Raw genomic sequence first — 23,029 nt, forward strand, 5'->3', positions numbered from 1 at the left:
CAACCAAGGACATGCTTATTGAATTTAGAGAGGGGAAGAGAGGAATAGAAACATCGACGGGAGAAACACTGACTGGTTGCCTTTCACGGGCACCCCAACCAGGGACCAAACCTGCAACCTAGACATGTGCCTGGACCAGGGGTCAAACTTGTGATCTTTTGCTTTGTGGGACAATGCCCAACCAACTGAGCCACACTGGCCAGGGTCCAAGTATTCTTTATAAAGACAAAAGACTACTTGGAAGGAAGGTGCCTTTGAGTAGTGCTGTTTTTATATCCTGAGCATACTTGCTCCAAATATCACCCGGGCACCTGCTCCCACTCAAATGGAGACCTTCCCTGGTATGTTCGTAATACCCAAAGTTCCTGTAGGTAACAATGTCCAGAGAATCACTATTTTCAAATTCCCAGGAGACTTTAACACCCTGTTCAAAGAGTACACTTCTATGACCCAAAGTAACTTAGAATTAATGGCCAACTTTGCTATTAGCTGTTTCTCAAGCTTCCCTGGTTATGGAATACAGAAACTAAAAAACCTTTTTTAATATAACACTGAATAAGTTATAAAATTCACTCATTATCCCATTATCTAACAAAGCAATTATATTCATTTATCCCTAGATACTATTTCAATTCTTGCCTACATGCAAATATATTTTAAAATGGGCACTACTACTACTAAATGTATTGTTTCCCGTTATAAGCTTTTTCATTTCCCTGGCTAAACAAAATGTGGTTATATCAGAGTCATAAAATAGACTAAAGAATTTAAGTGTCCGAGAAAAGAGTAAAATCGCATATTAATTCGCTGGAACATTATTTTCCATCTTTTGTTACAAGAGCTATCAATATTCTATTCTCAGCAACAACTCCTGTCTTTTTTTTTTTTTTTAATCCTCACCTGAGGACATTTAAAAAAACTTTTATTTATTTATTTTCACTAAGAGGGAGAGGGAGAAAAACACAGATGTGTGCAAGAGAAACATCTATCAGTTGCCTCTTACATGCCCCCAAATGGGGACCTGGACCACAACCCAGGTATGTGCCCTGACTGGGAATTGAACTGGCGACCTTTCGGTTCATAGGCCACCGTTTAATGCAATTAGCCACACCAGCCAGGGCTCATTTGTTTTTTTGAAGCAGCATTATCATTATTTACTGTTCGGAAGAAGGTAAGAAAGCTGCATCATCCTTTAACAACTCCCCTACTTAATGGTTCCTTGTCCAATTTTAGCACTCACAGCTTGGTCAACAATGCTCCCAGGCCACTTACTTACATAGAAGCTTGCAAAGAGAAGAAAATCTAATGTATTTGTGAACAAAAGTGAAATCTGTGGGGTTTTCCCCCTCCAAGACCACTTGTCTAGCACAAAAATGGGTAGCTACAGCACTGAAAGCATTTCCACATGGATTATTTATGTACAGCTCTTCCACAGAAGTTATCCAAAGCTAAACAGTCACTGTTCCTTATGAAAAGTTTTCCATATTCATTATACTAATAAGTATTCTGTCTAATATGACTTGTCTGGTATCTAGTAAGGTTGGGGTTATTGACAAGCGCTGTCCCACACTGATTACATGTTAGGAACTGCTCTCCAGTGTGAGCTATTTGATGGACTATACGTGGAGAGCTCTGGCTGAAGAGAATTCCACACCGATTACATTTATAGGTCTCTTCTCCAATATGGATCCTCTGATGCTTAATAAGGTCATTCTTCCGAATGAAGGCTTTTCCACACTGACAACATTCATATGGTTTCTCTCCAGTATGAATTCTCTGATGCACAATGAGGGCAGAACTCTGGCTGAAGGATTTTCCACAATCATGGCATTCGTATGGTTTCTCTCCGGTGTGGGTTCTCTGGTGTGAGAAAAGGTGAGAACTTCGGCTGAAGCATTTTCCACAGTCTTTACACTCAAAGGGTTTTAGTCCAGTGTGAGTTCTATGATGCACAACGAGGTGAGATCTCTGGCTGTAAGACTTCCCACATTCGTTACACACATAGGGCCGCACTCGAACATGAGTTCTCTGATGCAGAATGAGATGTGTGCTCTGTCTGAAAGATTTTCCACATTCAGAACATTCATAAGGTTTCTCTCCCGTATGAGTTCTCTGGTGCCTAGTAAGCCTGGAGCTATGAACAAAGGACTTCCCACACTGGTTACATGTGTACAGTTTGTCTCCTGTATGAGTTCTCTGATGGGTGACAAGGTGAGAGAACCAGCTGAAGGATTTTCCACATTCTTTACATTCGTAAGGTTCCTCACCAGTGTGAGTCTTTTGATGTCCAATGAGGTGAGAGCTCCGGCTAAAAGATTTTCCACATTCTTTACATTCATAGGGTTTTTCTCCGGTATGAATAAGCCGGTGCCTAGTAAGATTAGAACGCCAGCTGAAGAACTTCCCACATTCCTTACATTCATAGGGTTTCTCTCTATGTATACCCTTCCCTATACCATGCATTGTGCCATGACTATGAGAGTTATCATTATTGGGGCATTTATAGGATTTATCTCCTGTTTGAGTTCTTGCAAATTGAATAAGGTGAATGTTCTGACAGAAGGTTTGGCCACATTCACTACTGTTACTTACATAGCTTTCCTGATGACCACTAAAAACTAAATCATCTTTTAAACTTTTAGTGTGTGACTCATGTTTGTGAAAATATTCTCTCAGTACTAATTGAGCAGGAAGGAGACAGTTTCCCCCAAATTTACCTTTTTCACTGACTCTCTCTGGAGTAAGTGGTTTCTTTTGGGTGAACGACACTTGTCGCAGATGTCTCTCCTGGTTTTCCTGGTACTTGTCCAACTGGTCTTCACATTTCCAGACTCCTTCTAATGACACATACCAGAGATCACTCTTTGCCATTCCTTCCATTTTAATGTCATAGGGTTGTTTATCTTTAGAAATGCTCTGATTGGAAATTGACTTAGTTTCAAATGCAGTATCCCAATCTGAAAGAAATTAAAAAGCGTTGTATAACTAACAAAGTATTAACATTAGACTGGTGGGGCACGTTCGCTTCAGCAGCATATCGAATGAAACTGGAAGGATACAGAGAGGGTTAGCATGGCCCCTGAGCGAGGATGACACACGAATTCATGAAGCGTCCGTATTTTTATTAGAAAAAGAAAAAGAAACAAACAAAAGAGTGGCGGGCTTCACGTGGAGACCAAGGGTGTAAGCATGGGAGGTGCTTCCAGACGTGGCTCTGTAACGCGATAGAGACGAGAAGGGAAGAACACAGCAACGCAGCAGCAAACAGGACACGCGCTGGCCAGCACAGTACACAAAAGGCGCAAAAAGAGTAAGAAGCCGCCTCAGGACCGGGTGTGACACATGGGGTCAGGGTATCGAGTGGCAAGGAGGCCAACAAAGGAAGCCCCCCAGGAGAGGCTGCAGGACCTTCTTCTAATCTATTACTGAAATAAGAACCTAGGCATCTACTGTTGCCAGGCACTCCCCTGACACTCCTTCTTCACACCACAGCCAGTGCCATTTTTCTGAACCACGAATGCAACCATGACAGGCAATGGCCCTTACCTACGTCACCAAAGTACTACAGCATCATGCCCGGACGCCTGCCATGCGAAACCTCAGAAGGACCAGGTGACAGGCTGGAAGAGCCACCGCACAGAAGTCACCCAGGCACAGATGCTAATCTCAGTTTTCCGCAACTAGTGCTGAATTTAGAGAAGTTGATAAACTTTACAAAAATCACTTTGGTTTTTTTCACTGTTACGTGTAGCACTAATTCCTGTGTAAGACTATAGGTATTACGTAAGGTGTGAGCTCATCACAGTCTGACACAGGCATGGTCAAAGCAATGCCATTTATAATACTCGTCATTCCCATCTTCTATCTTAATCCCTTCGTTCTGAGAAATCAAGACTTAATGGCTAACAGGACTAACATCACAGGATACTAACTCAGAATCTGGACCTTAATTCAAGTTAGTCGTGACTTGTTGCCCATCTGCTGATACTCATGTATATTACCACAAATTATTTCCCTTGGTTAAGACCCTGTTTGTCTCTCAAGGCCTTTAAGGTAACATGATTGGTTCTGACCCTAGAAATGAAACACTGTTTACACAATACCACCCCTCCCTACGTAAGTGGGGTGGTGATAATATTCCACATTTACCTGATAAATGGGTTGAATTGTGACCCCCAAAGAGTATATGTTAAGGCCCTAACCCCCGATATCTCAGAATGTGACCTTATTTTGAAAAGAATCACTGCGATGTAACTGGTTAGGATGAAGTTGTACTGCAGCAGGGTGGGCTCTAACACATCACAACTCGTGTCCTTAAAACAGGACAGGGGACACCGAGCTAGATATCCAAGGGAGGTGGCCGGGTGAAAATGGAGTGATGCATCTCCCAGGCAAGGAACGCCTGGGACCACCAGAGCCGGAGAAGCATGGAGGATCCTATTCCATGGAGAGCACGGCCCTTCGGACACTTTCATTTCAGACTTCTGACCCCTAGAACTGTTACGACAATCGACTGTGGTTGTTTTAAGTCACCCAGTTTGTGGAACTTCATTTCAGTAGCACCAGGACACTGACACGTACACCTGGAAACTAATCCCTGCTCCAGGCCCCTGACTGCCTTCTGTATACAACCCGCTTACCACCACCCTAACTTTCTTTATCTCATTTTTTTTTGAAGAAAATATTAAATATTCACATCTTTTTTTTTCTTTTTCTAAATGTCAGAGTTCTCAGTCAGACTTGAAAAAGATTTAAAACAAGTTCTTTGGCAATATCCAAATTATTCTTGGTAACCATGCTATCCCTCTACCTAATTTTCTTTCAAAACTTAGAAGTATCAAGCCCTGGCTGCTGTGGCTCAGTGGATTGAGCATCAGCCAGCAAGCCACGTGTCACTGGTTCGATTCCCAGTCAGGGCACAGAACTAGGTTGCACATCAGGTCCCCAGTTGGGGGCACGAGTGAGAGGCAACCTCACAGTGATGTTTCTCCCCCTCTCTTTCTCCTTTCCCCTCTCTCTAAAAATAAATAAATAAAAATAAACAAACAAATAAATTAAAACAAACAAAAAAAACTTAGCAGTATCTTCCCCACCTAACTTCTCTGGTTTTACTGTTGTAAATACACGTAACATAAAATGTACCATTTTAGTATTTAAAACTATATATTTTATTTAGTTATTTTTAGAGAGAGGGGAAGGGAGGGAAGAGAAAGTGAGAAACGTCAACGTGTGACTGCCTCTCCCTCACCCCCAACGGGGACCTGGCCCGCAACCCAGGCCTGTGCCCTGACTAGGAATTCAACTGGCGTCCCTTTGGTTTGCAGGCTGGCGCTCAATCCACTGAGTCACACCCATGAAGGCCATTTTAATCATTTTTAAGTGTTGAGTTCAGTTACTAAATAGATTCACATTGTTATGTAGCTGTAACTGTCATCCATATCCATAACACTTTTCATCTTGTAAGACTGAAACGCTACACCTGTTAAACATTAACTTCCCATTCTCCTCTCAACCCAGCCCCTAGAAACAACCATTTTACCTCCTCTCTCTGATTTGGATGACTTTATGTACCTCACATACCTGAAATCATACACTATTTGTCCTTTGCGACTGCCTTATTTCACTTAACATAATGACCTCAAAAGTCATTCATACTGGAGCATAATGCAGAATTTCCTTCCTTTTTAGTGCTGAATAATATTCCATTCTGTGTATACATGTGTGTGTGTGTGTGTGTGTGTGTGCGTGTGTGGAGATACAGAGACAGAGAGAGACAGAGAGTATATAAATAAAAATACAAAAATATTGCCACTTGATGAATTTTAATAGGAAATAAATATGCCATCTTCCCTTCCCGCCCCTCTGCTCAGGGCATCAGAATCTCACACGGAAGTTTTTCAAATTACAAATGCCAAATGGAAAATTATAAAATGAACATATGTCATGAGGAATGTAGACTAGGAATGATGGAGAAAAACCCTGAGTGAAGTGTTTGAACATATAAACGGATGCTTTCCTTTATTAGAATCCTAATAATCTTCTCTGTATTATGTAATATAACCACTCAAGTGAGTTACCTTCCAAATCTTTAGCACCCACTAAACGACTGATCATCCGAATTTTTAAGGCCATCACTTCATAATTTTCATTCTGAGAGAAGGACACAGAGCTGTGAGCTCCCTTAGATTCCATGTGTTTAAGCACGTGGAGTTTTAGTATTTCTTTTGATCACAAACTCTCAATAAAAATCTAAACTGCTAGATCTAGTCAATTATTTTTGGATAACTGTCAACAGACACCCAGGAAAGCTTGCTAAATAAAAGTACATATTAATGGAAAAAATAAAGAAACTAACTGAGAACAATCTTGCCTCCTATGTGTCTTTGAGATCAGCTGACTGATCAAGTGCTTAACAGCGCATTGAAAGACCTGCCCTTGAGACAGGAATGTCGTACAATCACTTATAAGACCAAATGCAAAAAGAAAAGTCAAAAAGGGTTTACGATATTTAAAAGTGCAGTAAGTCCTCAACATCACTGATAGGTTCTGCAACTTAAGGCAAAAAGACATATAACAAAACCACTGTCCCCCTAGGCTAACTGATATAAATAAAGAATTAAGTTCCTGCTGCATCTCATCAACGCTGCTGTGAAACAGTGTGGAACGAAATGATGTCAACCGAGCATCTGCTATAGACTTTACCAAAAGTGGAGACTCAGAAAAATTTCACATAGAAAGGACAGGAGGCGAAACTCCGAGGACAACTAAGACTCTGACAGACTTTATTTACGTCACACTCAGGGCCTGAGATGCACGGTTGTGCCTGGGCTTGGAAAGCGCGATGTCTGTAGGAACCTACAGGGCGTCACTGGCAAGTGTCCTGGCCTTTCTGCGCAGGCAGTCACCTAGCGGGGGCAGGACTCAGACGCGCTCAGGGGGCGGAGGAGAAAGCCGTCTAAGTATTGGGCTCAGAAAGAAAGATCACGGAAAAGAGCGCTCACAGGGAGAGTAAAGGAGGAGGAAAACTAAAGACTACTTTGTAGTTCTTAACCGAGAAGGCTCACTTTCTATACACACAGAAGTTGGGAAAAGAAGTGACGTTAGGAAACCACATGATGCTTTGCATTTTACATGTAAAGATTAAAATAAAATACGTATAAGTTGAAAAGAAAAACACTAAATAGAGCCAGCACGGGGTGAGAACACAGGTGTGTGTAAGAGCAACAGTTCTGGAGGAGAACAAAGCAGCGCAAACTGGCGCGCTCTGATGCTCTAACTGACAGAGACGCCTGAGCACAGTGGCAGGTGCTGGGGTCCCACTGCAGAGCCTACACAGAGCCTGTGGGAAGGGGCCACGTGAAAGGGAAAAGACAGGCAAAAACGGAAAACTGATTCTATGAAAACGAGAGAATGGGGATGCTAGAGTTAGTGGGACTAAGCAGGGATCAAACCAAGCACACTGAGAGAAAGGTGATTTTAACAAAGGAGACACCTTTGTCTATGAGTGCAACGGCCCAGACCGTAGAACCACTAGCAGTGGGGAAGCAGAGGGCAAATAAACTGAGACTTCTCAGAAATTAGACTCGTGACCACTATCTCTAAGGATGCCAGCCCAAAGGGTCATATAGGCTACTGCCCACAATGCCTCTTCCCTGGTCCTCACCTGGGGGGGTGTCCTGGCGAATCCCTCTCTCCACCAGCCATGGCTCTTCCCCTTTCTCCAACTGGAGGATCACATCTGGCTTGGGAAGCTGATGTCCTGTTCACAGTGAAAGATGAAGAATTGGGCAAGGGTTGGGAGCTCTGAGCTGGACACCGAAAAGCATCCCAGATTTAACCCGAACCCCCAAACCCTTCACAGCCCTGGGGAACTCTGAAGACAGAGAAAGTGAGGCTATAGAGGCAGCAAAATGTACCTTTTTACAAATTCAACAAGTTAAAATAATATATATATTTTTTTTTTACTAAAACAGTAGTACAAAAGTCCTGCTCTATGCCCCCCCGAACTGAGGTCCCTGAACCGAAGCTCACACTCTGATACGTGCTTCAGGGTCTCTATACCTTTTGATCACTGAAGAACCAAAACCACCGCAGGGAGCGCATCTCCAAAAACAGAGACTAGCCTTACCCAAGGACACCAGATGCTTGTAGCTCTCCAGCATCACGTCCCTGTACATGACCTGCTGAGCGGCACCCAGGAGCTTCCACTCCTCCCTGGTGAAGGCCACAAGTATGTCCTGGAAGGTCACTGGCATCTGCAACACAACACAAGTTTGCAGTAAGCCTGACGCGGATCACTGCCCTCCCTTTCCTGAACCCTACAGAGAGAGGTCGGGGAGGCAGACTGTGCCGGGGTCGGGAAAGAGGATGGATCAGAATTTCCTCGAGGAGTCAGTAGTATTTACGTTGGATTCTGGTCGGGTCCTAAAAGAACAGCTAGCTATTAGGTGACTAAGTTCTTAACACCAGTTCTGTTACGCTTTAGGGTTAGAAACTGTCAGAAGCACTTCAATTTAAGTCAAGCTGACGAGAAACAGTTACAGCCAGGAGAACCAGAAACCGAAAGTTAATCCATGTTTATATTATGTGAAATAAAGAACGTAAATTCAAGGCAGGAAGAAAGGGGGAAACAGTCTTGAGTTCAGGACAACTTAATGCTTGAGAGACCAACCTAGCCATGTTTTAGGACCTAAAATAATCATCTCTAAACATTTATAGGCATAGAAATGGAGACGATATTTTTATAGTAGCAAATAATGTGACCAAAAAAAAACAAAAAACCAAAAGGTGAAGAAACAAGGCCTTTACTTTATTGCACATCAAAAAGAAGTGATGCCCTGGCTGGTGTGGCTCAGCAGACTGAGCTCTGGCCTGAGAACCAAAGGGTCACCGGTTCGATTCCCAGTCAGGGCACAGGCCTGGGCTGCAGGCCAGGTCTCCGGTTGGGGGAGTGAGAGGCAGCCACAGATTGATGCTTCTCTCCCTCTCTTTCTCACTCCATTCCACTATTTCAAAAAATAAATTAATAAAATCTTAAAAAAAAAAAAAAAAGAAGTGATGACTGCATATATGAATAAGCCCTATTTTAATGACTGAGGATTTTTTATCAGAGGCCATGAAGGTCAGAAGACAGTAAAATAATATTTTTTAATGCTGAAAAAAAACAATTGTCAGGCCAGAATTTCTAGGTACAGTGAAAATATCTGGCAGGAATGATGCAAAACACATTCTCAAATGAAGTAAAACTAACAGCATTTATCATCAGCAGACCTGCTCTAAAAGACATGCAAAAGGCAGTTCCTTCAGGCAGAAGGAAATAATACCAGAGAGAAGTTTTGAATCTCAGGAATAAAGGAGAAGCAGCAAAAACAGTAAATGTAATGATCTGGTTCTCTTCTGGTAAATCCTTCAAACCGTGCAGGACAGCTGAGACCAAACCGACATCGTTTTCTGGTGGCGTTCTCTGTGTGTGTAGAGGTGACAAGTGAGGAATCCCATGGGGAAGGAGCTGGCTGAGGGGCAGGGAGCCCCGTCCCCGATCTAGTCTCTCAGGGCTGCTGCTCCCCGAGGCTCCGTCCCCCTGGCGCTCATCCTGCCCGTGATAATTCCGTTACTTGGCCCCGAGCTCCTCCCAGCAGCCCACCCCCTCCCCGCGAAGGGGCTAACACAGCCAGAAGCACACCCAGGGCAACCAGGAGCTTGAGGAGGTCTGCCAGGCGCCAACATTCTCAGGTCTTCCATCTTCTTTGGAGGAGGAAGCTTGCTGTGGGCTCACTTGATTCCTGCCCAGATTACTGGTAAACTTGTGTATCTTTAATACAAAAGGAAATGAAACTACTACTAGAAATAAAACAAAATGGTGCTAGTCTCAGACCCTAAGAAAAAAGGTTCCCAGTTGGAAAGAAAAAAGGAGGCAGCTCAACTTACGGGGGCCTGGGCGGCCAGCAACGCGGTTTCCATGCCCTCGCGTCCTCGCCAACGCCTTTCGGGGCAATGAGACCCCAGACGGCAAAGCTGGGGAAGAGAACGACACTTGGTGTCACTTTGCTGCGGCCGCGACGCTTCCTACATGCTCAGTCTAGACCCCGCTTACCGCGCAGAGGACCGTCAGAGACAGTCCAAAGCTCACAGCGGGAAGAAAAGGCCTAGATTGCCTTTCCCTCTTACCCTCCAGAGCTCAATGCCAAACTTCATTTGGAATCAAACGGTTCTGCTGCTACAAATTCTTTCTTAAGGTTTTAAATTCTCTCATAGTTCAGTTAAACTTAATACTAGGTAATTTCTTGCAATTGTGAAAAAACTTTCTTTTTACAAAGGTATGCACTAGCTTGGTGATGAAAGCAAGCAATCTGTTAACGTACACACTTCCTTTTCAGTAACTTTACTAAAAACTCCATGATGTTAACTGATCCTCTCATCCATGGTGAGAATATAATTAACTAATAAGGATAATTTTGTAATCTCTCTTCCAGATAGTCCTTGATTCTGTGTAAATACTGTACTGTCCTAACCAGAATTTGGAGACAATCTGTAAATGAAACGTTGATAAACAGACTTCCTCATTTAATTTAGAACATGTATCTCCAATCCTTGCCCTGTGACTGGCACATGCTAAGAGCTCAAGATATTTGTGTTGAGAGAAGGAATGAAAGGACAAGTAAGCATTTTCAAAAAAAGGCAGAAATGAGTGCAATTCACCATCCAGGAGGCTCTGCAAGACAGAAGATAATTTTAATGGAACAGATGAGGAGCAGATTAGGTCATAGGTCATAGAGAAAAGCTAGTGCAGTGTTGGGATGGCTTAAAAAGAAGTATTTATTTCCCAGGGAGACAGTAACTGTAGTCGGCATCTCTGACCTGACTGACGTTTGTTAGGTAGCATTCTGGATAACTTTCTGTCTCCCCTTTTACTTCCCCCTCTTTTTTTTAACAGTATATTCTTCTGTTTAGGTATACACAGAACTGAAATTCTTCACCTTCTCCATGTACTTTGGGTGGGATCTATGGACCCCTGACTTCCCTACTAGACGTTCCTTTGACATTTCTATTAGATGTTGGATGGTACATATCATCTCTATTTAATAACTCAGTATCAAAAGGAAATAAAATTATAGTAACTTTAGTTGTCTCTGAAAAATAAAACTGGGTTAAACACATACACACAGTTTAAAAAAAGCTAGGACCTAGAGATATGTTATTTTTTTATGACAACACACAAACCTCCTTGATCTTAAACACCCTAAATATTGATGACTGATACTTTAATGAATATTTTTGTTTGTTTATATATGTATTTATTTTTAGAGAGAGAGGGGAAAGGAGAAAGAGAGGGAGAGAAACATCACTGTGTGGTTGCCTCTCACTCGTGCCCCCAACTGGGGACCTGGCGTGCAACCGAGTCATGGGCCCTGACTGGGGATCGAACCGGCGACACCTGGCTCGCAGGCCAGCACTCCATCCACTGAGCCACAGCAGCCGGGGCCTTAATGAATATTTTTAGACTAAACCGAGAAATAGAAATCTGTCCAGCTCTTTCTGCCACCAAACTTATTAAAAGGAGGTTTTCGTCGTAGATGCTGGTAGCAGTAACTCCCACAATACCCTCGAGCCTAGCAGTATGTTTTTAAAAACCAGAGGGACCAAGGTGGATTTCTCCTAGAAACGAACTTGTTCTGTTCGGAAATTGCCTGCTCCAACCCACAGGAGCGCGACCGCTTTCACGGGGCTTCCGACCAGCCCCAGGGGAGGGCTGGGGACGCGCCAGCAGAGACCGTGTTCTGCGCTGTCGAGAGCACCGAGAACACAGGACTCAAGGTCACCAGCACACGTGCTGTCATTGCTCCCGACAAACGTTTCCATGAACGCCACGGAAAGGCTCCACAAGTCCCGTCCCGGGAAAGAAGTCACTCACGCAAAGCGTAAAAAACTCCCGTTAATGAGAACTGCTCGCTGATGAAATCACTGTCTCCCCAACGCGACGAGGCTCAGCAGCCGCGGTCTCACCACAAGGGTCCGTCCGCACCTGCTCGACTGCACGGCGCCCACGCACCCGGCACTGTCGCGCGTACCTGCGAGGAGCCCTGGAAAGCCGACGGGGAGCAATCCCGTCCCGGCGGCGGCAGCTACGGCTCTTCAGTGAGAGTCCGGTCCCCGGGGGCGGCGCCGCAGAGCGGGCGTGACAGCCAAGCCTGGAGGTCTCTCCGCGCCGAACGGTGCCTCGCCGCGCGTCCCCGTCCCCTCGCGCACGCGCACTCACGCGCCACGATCCCTCACGCCCACGCCGGCCCGTCCAGGCGCGCACCACCCGAGCCTCTCGCGCATACTTCACGTCCCGCGCAGCGGGAACCCCTCTGCCAGAAACCGTGGCCGTGACACGAAGCCCAGAATTCCTCCGCGAGGCGGCGCGAGGACTCCTGGGAAATGTAGTCCAGGCCCTCGCGAGACCGCCGAGCCCCGCCTTCCTCCACGCGGCCTCAGGGCGCTTCCGCCCGCCTGGAGCGCTGTCTTCTGTCTTCTCGCGGAAGCCGGGCAGGTCCGAAGCTGAGAGGCGGGTACCCTGACGACAGGTGAGCGCGCTGGAGCCGGTGGACCTTGAGGAGACGCGGCGAGTGGGAGGGGAGACGCGGAGCGGTCATCCAAGTTCTGCCGTGGGCGGGGAAGGCCCTGGCCTGAAAGCAGCCGGGGAAACGGGGGCTGAAAAGCCGGGAGCCAATCGCAAGGGGTCGGGGGGACGCGGTCTCAGGGTGCCCTCCTAGGCAAGACCCTTCCCGGAGTGGGGGGACCGGGCGCTGGCACGCGAAGGGGGGTCGGGGGCGTTCCCGCGCCGCTGGAGTGTGACAGAGCCTTACGTTAATGCGCTGCCCTGCTCGTTGTTTCACGCGGGACGTCTCCAGTGCTCAGAGTTGTGATGGGACTTCAGTCTGTCTTTGTGCTGTTCGTCCTGTAAAGACTTTACAAGTCTCAGTAATTTGGGAAGCACACCTTTTTTTTCTTCTTTTCTGTAAAATCGGTTTTCCCGTAAAAGTATCGGGTTGAAAATCTAGTGGAAGATACTTATAATTTATTTGTTTTTTTCAGTTGATTGGTTTACGTTCTGTAGTTCTTACTGACTCAATTTTGGGCATTAAAGTTATTCACATGACCTGAATTTTCAAGTTTGTTTGCATAAAGCTGTTTATGCTATCCTTACAATGATTTTTTTTTTAATCACTGCTTTTTAGTGATACTTAAAAATCACTGCTGTAATTGTTGCTTATTTTGAGCCTAATATTTATTTGGACCATCTTTTTTAGTCTTGATTTGCCCTGCAATATATATAACTCCATTAATCTTTCAAAGACGCATAGAGGATTTTTTTGTGATCTACTGGTTGTGTCTTATCTCTTTGTATTTTGGTTTTCTATTCTCTAAATATTGCGGTCAATTTTTAAATTTTATTTTATTGCTATTTTTCTAATTCTTTTTTTTTTTAATTATCTGTTTGTTGCTTTATTTATTTATTTTTAGAGAGAGGGGAAAGGAGAAAGAGAGGGAGAGAAACATCACTGTGTGGTTGCCTCTCACTTGTGCCCCCAACTGGGGACCTGATGTGCAACCGAGTCATGTGCCCTGACTGGGAATCGAACCAGCGACACTTGGCTTGCAGGCCGACGCTCCATCCACTGAGCCACAGCAGCCAGGGCTTATTTTTCTAATTCTTGATTGCTTATTTTCTCTATAATTTATTTGTGTTCCAAAAAATGTGTATATATATTTTTTAAAGTCCAAGATGTTAAAAGGTTCATAATAAAAACGGGGCCCCTGTTTCTTCTCAGTGGCAGCCTATGTAAAATGCCTTTCAGTTCCTTCTTTCTCAAGGTAAAAATCCATAATACAATCTCATCATTTTTTTCTTTTCCTGAACACATATCCTCCTCCTAACAGGACCAGAAGTTTTTTCAACCTTTTTCATCACGTGGCACACATAATCTAATTACAAAGATTCTGTGACACACCAGCAAATGTTTTTGTCCAATCTGACAAAAAACAGGTATACTTTTGATTCAATCACACCAGATGGCTGTTGCTGTGTTGGCTGTTAACATATTTTTGACATTTTAAAGGAAAAGAGGCCAGTGCCCGTGATAAGTCAGTCACATATTGCATGTTTTACAAATCCTGGCAGCACAGCGTGCCACAGCACACGAGTGAAAATTGCTGATCTAGCCTGATCAACTATTCTTTGTGCGTGCAGCTAAAGTAAAAGTTATATATGTTTCTGGTTTAGGGACATAGAATCTACCTGTTTAAATTAAAGTGCCAATTCTATAATTTTGTCCACTAAAACTGAACTCTATTGAGGTATAATACTGAGGTAAAGGCTTGCATTTGAAGGTTCAAAAAGTGAGACCTGTATAAATATTAGCATAACAAATTATTGAATGATTTGCTGTGACCCTTCAAGGCCCCAGGCATTCATTTCTCTTTTGTATTCACACTGTATTGTTTTGTGTTTTTGTTAAAATTATTCACAAAAGTTCATTGCCATCTAATATTGTTAAGGCCTCACTCCCAAACCTTGGAACATAGTTCATGCTTCCTTGTTGATCCCATTTAAGTTTTACATAGATTAACTTATCATAAGGAAATATGGACTTTGGGGACATTAAATGGGGGTACATAATCAAATGAACAATTGTTTCAAAATCACATATCTACCTTCCAGTGAAATTCCTAAGTAAGGTAGCAGCCATATCATCAGTCCTATTAATCATATATGAGGTTAGTCAGGTAAACCAAGTTATATGTAGAATAAATTTACCTAAAACAGTAGTTGTAAGCAGGAACATTATTTTTCCACTCAAAAAAATAGCTTAAAAAGTAGCAAAGTATGTATGAAACTTAATTAAATAGCCATGTCTTTTTTTACTCATTCTCTTTACCTTTAATTTCTTTTTACTTTCAGACACTCAAGATGGCAGCTATTAACCTATCCCCCATATGGCTTCTGACTGCACAAGACTCTTCCTATTCCTTTTATAAGTTTTTTTATCCTTACACGAGGACATTTTTTCCCCATTGCTTTTAGAGTGAGAGGAAGGGAAGTGAGAGAGAAACATTGATGTGAGAGAGAAACATCAGTTGCCTCCCATACACACCCAGACTGGAGACTGAAGCTGCAACCCAGGTACGTGTCCTGAACGGGAATCGAATCCACAACCCTTCAGTTACAGGACGCTCCAACCGAGCCACGCTGGCCAGGGCAGGACTCTGCCTGTTCCTATGTGACAGATACTGAGGAAGAAAGGATGATGGCTGGATTTTCAGCAACCTGGTTACAGGGACCGGTGACCTTTAAAGATGTGGCTGTAGAGTTCACACCGGAGGAGTGGATGATGCTAGACTCTGCTCAGAGAAGTATGTATAGAGATGTAATGTTCGAAAACTACATAAATCTCACCTCAGTAGCATATCAATTATGGAAACCTTCTGTGATCTCCCACTTGGGTCAAGAAGAGATAAGAACTATGAAAAGGAGAATTCCCAAAGGCACCTATCTAGATTGGGAGATTCAAATTAAAACCAAAGAATCAACTCCAAAGCAGAATATTTTTTGGAAAAAAACATCCAATGGTAAAATGGTAAGATTCACAATGGATGACTGGTCTTCCACATTAATAGAAGACTGGGAATGCCATAATATCAGAAAACAGCACAAGATCCCAGAGGGTAATTTGAAGCAAATGACATTTACCCAAAAGGAAACAGCATATCAGGAGAGAGTCTATGAATACCATGAATTAGGGGAAAACTCTAAACGTAGATCAAAACTTGCTTTTTCGAAGAGAGTCTTCACCAGCAAACATTGCCATAAATGTTACTTAACTGTCGAGTGTTTGAACCATAAATTGATCCTCAACAATTATGAGAAAAACTCTGAGAGTGAGCAGCTCTGTGGAAGTCATGAATATGATGGAGTTCTGTGGCATCTTGAAAGAACTCAAAAAGCACAAAAAGAATACATATGCTCCAAGCGTGGTATACACTTCAAACATAATATGCTTCCTATACACAACAATTTTCATATGGTGCAAAATTCCTATGAATGTAATAAAAACAAAACTTTTTATCATCATTCATCTCTTACGCAACAGGAGCAAACCTCTACTGGAGAGAAGCATGAATGTAATCAGTGTGGAAAGGCCTTCAAAAGGATTTCTAATCTTATTTTGCACAAAAGAAGTCACATGGGTGAGAAGCAATATAAATGTAAAGAATGTGGGAAAGTCTTCAATGACTCCTCAACCCTAAAGAGACACATAAGAACGCACACAGGTGAGAAACCCTATGAATGTCATCAATGTGGGAAAGCTTTCAGTCAAAAAACATCTCTTAAGGCCCACATGAGAACTCACACTGGAGAGAAACCTTATGAGTGTAATCATTGTGGAAAGTCTTTTGGAACAAGTTCTTACCTTATAGTGCACAAGAGAATACACACTGGGGAGAAACTCTATGAATGCAGTGACTGTGGAAAAGCCTTCAACACAAGTTCTCACCTTAAAGTTCACAGGAAAATACACACTGGAGAAAACCTTTATGAATGCAATGACTGTGGGAAAGTTTTTAGTGGTCTCTCGTCCCTTAGAATGCATGTGAGAACTCACACTGGAGAGAAACCCTATGAGTGTAAAGAATGTAGGAAAACCTTCAGTGTGTCCTCTTCCCTTAGGAGACATGTGAGAACTCACACTGGAGAGAAACCCTATGAATGTCTTCAGTGCGGAAAAGCCTTCAGTCAGAGTTCTTCACTTATGATGCACAAGAAAATTCATACTGGAAGAGAATCCCTTTAAGGGTTTTGAATGTGGAGTTGCATTTTTCATTCTTAGGGTACACTGCAGGTTCACTAGTTCAGTCTTTGTTCTCTAAAATAAGCATTTAAGGCTATAGTCCTCTAAAAACTGCTTTGCCTATACAGCACATATTGGTCTATGTTGGTTTCTTTTGTTTTAATTCTACTTGTCTAATATTTATTATGACCTTCTGATTCATAGCTGTTGATATATATATATTTGTAATATGTGAGGTAAGGTTTTTAGTTACCTTCTTATTGATTTCTAAATTGATTGCATTGTGTAGAGTGTCTGGACTATAGTACTTTATTGGTATCTTCTTGAGATTTGCTTTCTGGCCTGCTGGGCAGATACGCTGTGGCCAGTTAAACCAGTTCCTCCTTCCCTCCTGATGGCCCTGTTCTGCGCAGTGCCAGTATGTCCTATCACAAAAGTTGTTCGTGGTCTCTCATCCCTTAGAATGCAGCCAGCTGCACGGCCTCCGTACAGCCAACTGTGGCCCTACCCCTCGTTCCTGACTAACAGAAAAGCACATGGTGTCATTCGTGACCTGATTCTGCTCTTTGTCTCTCTACCTTCCCCATCAGTCTCCCTTTCAGTTCTCCGTTCCTGGAGCTGAAGGAACCACCTTGTGACTGTGAGAACGACAACTGTAGCCTCAGGATGCAGTAGAATAAAGCTCCTGGTTCCTGAGACATTTTTAAATAGTTGTACCAGCGCTGCACTTTTATCTGGGCCTCTTTTTATGTGGGAAATATAAGCTTACTTATTCTCTTAGTAGCAGTATGAGAGATACAGTAATGTTGTTTAAAAAATAAAAGACTGCAGAGGCATGTAGAGTTGAATTTTGTATGTTTGATGTACAGATGTAGTCCTTGTGTGAGATTATCTTAAGTGGAACTCAGGAAGGTGTGCTCTGCTTGGCTGGGGATTGTAACTTATGGGCAAGTTTCGGCCACGAAATCTCGGCAGGCCAGCAGCTACTCAGGCGCAGTCTCACCCACGCACAGGGTCTTACTGCAGCAGCCTCACGGCTAGTTCCTCTGATTTGAATCTTACTTTATTCCCGTATGTTTTCTATGCAGCTTCCACAATGTCCTTTTATTATTTTTTTATTTTTTATTCTTGGTGTTTCTTAAATATGAAATACATGCATATGAAGAAAATGTAAAACCTGTTCTACACAAGAGAAAGTCCTCAGATTCTGCCTTTGATTTTTAACATTGTTGATGACTGTGCATTCTTACTGTATTCTATGTACATACAAATATTTTATAAAAATTGTCACTTTTCATTCCTTTTTAAATATCTGTCAGCACATGTAGTTCTATTTCATTCTTTTTTTGTAAAGACTGTATTTATTTAATATTAGAGAGAAGGGAAGAGAGGGAGAGAAACATCAATGTATGCTTGCCTCTCCACCCCAGCTCCCTGGCTCCCCCCCTCCTACCCATCTGGATGAATATGGCTTCTTTAAATCCTTGGTTGTTGGGCTTCCATGCAGTTTGATTTTCTGGCAGTTCTGGGTGTTTAACAAGACCTTTCATGCTCAAAGTCTTATCTGTCTTCTCAGGCCATATCCCTTGCTAGTGCATCTCATCACTCTCTCTGGACCTTAACTGGCCTAGTCATCTTTATGATGAATTATCCTATAATTGCTTTAAGAAAACTTTCCACACTTCCCCAGTGTTGTCTAATTATATCTTCCCCTCACAGATGTGAGCTTTGGTAAGGTGGAAATTTTATCTACACTGTTCACTGTTTTACTCCTAGTACTTAACCTGTAGTAGGAATTCATTTAAACATTTAAGATTTTTACTTAGTATTTCTGTGGTGGCTTAACTTAAAGTAAGGCAGAAAGTGCACAGGATAAAAATTTCTTTTAACTAAGCATTAGAATCACACTTGGCATTGAAAGATATTACACCATGACAGACACTCAGAAACCTAAAGACTGTCAAAGAACTGCAGTTTAATTAGTTTCTTCTTATTCTCTCCTCTCATTCCCTCTTCCCTTACGCCATTTCAAGCTCATATAGATTCTTTTGTATGGTCAGTGTTCATATGGTGCCACATTGTGCGTTATATTCAAGAGTGAAATGACCTGGTATTGGTGAGGGAGCAGTGTTCTCCTTTAGGCTACTGATGGAAGCATCAAGTAATACAGCCTTCCCAGGTGACAGGTAAGCAGTGTGTGTCCAAAGCATTTTTAAAAACTTTTACTTAAAATAAATAATTAAAAATTCAATTAAAATACCTTAGTTTATGTATAAATAAGAGCAGTCATCTCAGTTTCACGCTCTAGTAAAAAAATGGAAAATTCCTAAATTCCCAATAATAGCTAAATGGGTTTTTTTTTAATTATGTATATCCATAAAATAGCATATAATGCAGTCATTAAAATGTACTTATATATTGCCCTGACCAGTGTGGCATGTTGAACATCGTCCCCAAAGTGAAAGACTGCCAATTCAACTCCCGATCAGGGTACGTGCCAAGGCTGTGGGTTCAGTCCCCAGTCAGGGCACACATGAGAGGCAACAGACTTATGTTTTTCTCTTACATCGATGTTTCTCTCCCTCCCCCTCTCTCTAAAAATAAAAGATAAAATCTTTTTAAAAATATAATTATATATTTACAGATATGTGGGATGTATTTAATGTATTCTGCTTTTTAAGCACAACCACAAAATATTAAAGTATGACCATGTTTTTATTAAAATATATAGTCAGTGTATATGTGGATGAGTTGAAAATATCCTGGAAGGATATATACGAAAATTGATAGCAGTGGTTATTTTTTATCAACTTAAAAAAAAAAATTCCATCATGACTCCTCAATTATCAAAAAAAAATAACTTTTAATGTCTTCAAATTTTTAAAGTAATAATTTGCTTAGACTGTTGTTGGGTATATGGATTCTATGCCTTTTATAAATGTAAGATTAAAAAAAATTTTTTTTTTAAACCACCTATCTAACATTTTAAAGGCAACCTTTTAAAAAATGTTAAGGGGCATGGGCTCTTAGACTTCATAGGGGGCGGGGAGGAGGGACAAGATTTAAGTACAATAGCAAAAGCAGAAGTCCTCATTCAGACCTTAGCATGTTTATTTAAAAGATAAAAAGCCAGCAACTAGAAACTGTTGGGTAAGGGGGGAAGGAGAAGAGTATATGAAACCAGGTTGGAAAGTGGCCAGATCATAAAACCCTTACCAGCTATGGTACAAGCTTATTTCTTTACTTTAAAAGAGCCATGAGAAAGTCTTTAGTAATCTTTCCTAAGAGAATGAAATTGTTTTGAAAGGCCACACCGGCTGTGTCCCATTTCCTTAGCATACAGAGTTCTTGTAAGACAATAAATTTGAGACATTTTAAACATAAACAGGAAATTCTCAGACTACTTTATGTCATGACTTAAACTCCCTTGTGTTTTATGAAATGCATATTATATTCCAGACCTTAGAACCACAGGGGCTCCCGGTTGTTACCTTCTGCCAGAGTTCCTCCCTTCCTCTGACTCTGACAGTAGGAAGGGGTAATGGCCTCAGTCCAACCACGGACTGAGCTGGGTCAGAGCCAGGTTGAATATTTTCCTGTTTAGCCTCTGTATGTTGGATATTGATTTCCTAGGCCTTTAAATCTGAGGCTTTGTGGGGCTCGTCTCCCGAGCGTCTCACCCACGCAGCTTCCAGTTCTGACCAGCGGCTGAGGGAGAGGCTGACCGTGTGTTTGGCAGTTACCCTTCCCTGGCGGGCTTTCCACTCCCAGGCACTGCAGACCCTGCAGGCATCTCACTCTGCCTTTGAGAAGCTTTCCGTCCAAATCCCTAGCCCCCTGCACAGCCCTGCAACCCAGCACATTCCCAGGTGAGAGAACCAGCTGTGTACCCGAGGCCTCTCAGGTGTCTAATCTGCCACCTCAAGTGACCCCCTAAAACTTTGGTGATTTCTTTCCTCAATGCCCACACTGAAAACAGGAAATGCTCACAAGGGTAAAATAGCCTGTAATTCTCAAGTTACCTGAGGATTCCCCCTCTGTGGAATTTTGGTTCATCTAGTGCTCTGCTTCCACAGCTGCAAGATGCCCTTTTAAATGATTTTTGGAGGTTATCATGCTAAGTAAAATAAGCCAGAGAAAGACAAATAACATGACCTCACTTATATGTGGAATTTAATGAACAAAACAAAGAGACATGGACACAAGGAACAGACTGACAACTGTCAGAGAAGGGAGGGGCCTGGATGAAAGGTGAGGAGCAGGTGCACGCCCCATGGACGCGGACAACCCTGTGGAGGTGGCCAGAAGGAAGGGGGGGTAGGGGTTGGGGCAGAGGCGGGCAAAGGAGGGGGGGCTAATGGGGACATCTGTAATAGTGTCAACAATAAAAATAAACAAAAATGGTTTTGTAATTTATATGCTTTACCTCGTCACTGCCACAATACTACATCCTATCTCAAAGTAGACTTTGCAAAGATATAATAAGTAGCAGTTAAACTCAACCTCATAATAACATTCCATTCAGTTGAAGAGATAAAAGTAAAAAAATTGACATACACTGCATGACAGCTGCATCTAGGAGTGTGCCAAAGTCGATAGTCATTCAGCTGTACAATTACTTTGATTGTATACAAGATTACTCTGAAGGCGAACACTAATTGAGAGGAGGTGTCACACAGAAATTGTTATATAAGGAGTCATGTTCCAGTGAAGGAACCATGTGCTGTGTGGAAGATTACCTAATGTGCTTTTCTATAAAGGACAGATCTGTTGGGAGTGTGATGGTTTTATAATACATGGTTATTTGAATAACCATGACAACAGAGTAAGGAAACACTGTGGTTGCATTCCTAAGTATGTTTCCTATAAATCTCACAAATCTTGAATAAGCAAACCTACAACAATTGTGTCTGAAATACAAACTTCTTACATTACATAGATCAAAACACTCAAACTGGATGTTTACCCCTTCATATGTATTGAATGGTCACATTAATATATCACCATTGTTTTTGTCTCAATACAAATTAGAACTGAAATATTAAGTAATTTAAAGTGCAACATCATATACTTTTCTCCTGCTCTTTGCTTTTATATCTTACTGTGTCTTGCTATTGTTACTGAATTTCATCTTAAAAAAACAGGCAACATGTTACTGTCTTCTACCTCTGCAAAATGCCACAGCTTATAACAAATGATGTGTTAAATAGGGAAAGATGTAACAGATTTATGTTCTGAAATTGAGTGAAAGAAAGCAGCTATGAACCTTGCACCTTGTGGCAATAACAAATGAAGCATACTGTACAAACAAAAACATCCACGAAATAACTCATTTTTTCATTGGTGAATGTTTTGACATCTCTTACTGTATAATCTAGGACATATCTGTATTTTGGCTTTTTAAAATAATCTTTATTTTCTGAAATATCTTAGCACAAATTAATGAGAGGACTTTTTGCATCTGTTCTGTAGTTTTGAATGATGTTGCATGAAGGGAAGAGAAAACTTTTATTTCAGATAAAATGACTCAGATAATGTACCTGTCAGCTCAACTTCCTGTAAAGGCACTTCCTGCCTGATTGCCCCTCACTTACCTGAGCACAGGCCTCTTGTCACATTTTTCTCCATTACTCTTTCCCTTGCTCCAATAAGGAGGTCACACTGGGTTTAGAAATAGAAACTCCTGCTTACGAGAGAGAAAACATACTTCAAAATATTATAGTTTTCCTCAGCTCCAGACTCAACTTTTTAGTAAAGGGAGGAAAAGCTATTGTAAGTACAAGAGCAGGAGAAAATGCATCCACTTCCCACTTCTACCTGTTTGCAATCCTTTCCTCAAGGACGAGGAATAAGAATGCAGCCAAGCAATTTGGAGCCCAGGCCCTGCCCCCAAGACGGAGGTAGCAAAGATACTTAAATTCAGAATCAGAACTTAGTGGAATGGTAACCTACTCAGACAAGCTTCCCATAGTTCTCCATCATTGCATTCCCATATAAATTCTTTAGGGCAGGGTCGTCAGCCCTATTCCTCCTGAGAGAAGTCTATGGCCACATTCCTGACTGTTACAAACCTGTGAAATGACAAGTCCATTCTTGCTCACCTGTCATCCCCGCCTCCCCGGGGGCTCCCCGCCCCCATGGTGATGCTAAGGAAAGTAACTATGCTGGCAGCACTCTAGGGAAAGAGAGGGTTTATA

At 42.3% G+C, this 23,029-nt stretch overlaps 2 protein-coding genes and 1 non-coding gene across 3 annotated transcripts; 2 read left to right on the forward strand and 1 right to left on the reverse strand.

Annotated features, from left to right (window-relative positions):
- Positions 1–945: 945 nt before the first annotated feature.
- On the reverse strand, positions 946–9,805 carry ZNF10 (zinc finger protein 10). Its single transcript, XM_090291297.1, has 4 exons — positions 9,683–9,805; positions 8,129–8,255; positions 7,664–7,759; positions 946–2,957 (listed from the first exon to the last, which is right to left on the reverse strand). The coding sequence occupies exons 2-4, from the start codon at positions 8,253–8,255 to the stop codon at positions 1,495–1,497; spliced, it is 1,686 nt and encodes a 561-aa protein (XP_090147423.1). The 5' UTR covers positions 9,683–9,805; the 3' UTR covers positions 946–1,494.
- On the forward strand, positions 3,018–3,124 carry LOC149996671 (U6 spliceosomal RNA). The gene has a single exon (XR_016507393.1). It is a non-coding gene; the product is annotated as a U6 spliceosomal RNA (small nuclear RNA).
- A 5,300-nt stretch (positions 9,806–15,105) lies between the features above and the next one.
- ZNF891 (zinc finger protein 891) lies at positions 15,106–17,302 on the forward strand. Its single transcript, XM_090291302.1, has one exon. The coding sequence runs from the start codon at positions 15,288–15,290 to the stop codon at positions 16,833–16,835; it is 1,548 nt and encodes a 515-aa protein (XP_090147428.1). The 5' UTR covers positions 15,106–15,287; the 3' UTR covers positions 16,836–17,302.
- The last annotated feature ends 5,727 nt before the right edge of the window (positions 17,303–23,029 follow it).

The sequence above is a fragment of the Furipterus horrens genome, unplaced genomic scaffold (assembly GCF_987537825.1).
Source record: "Furipterus horrens unplaced genomic scaffold, mFurHor1.1.pri manual_scaffold_11, whole genome shotgun sequence".
Lineage (NCBI taxonomy): Eukaryota > Metazoa > Chordata > Mammalia > Chiroptera > Furipteridae > Furipterus > Furipterus horrens.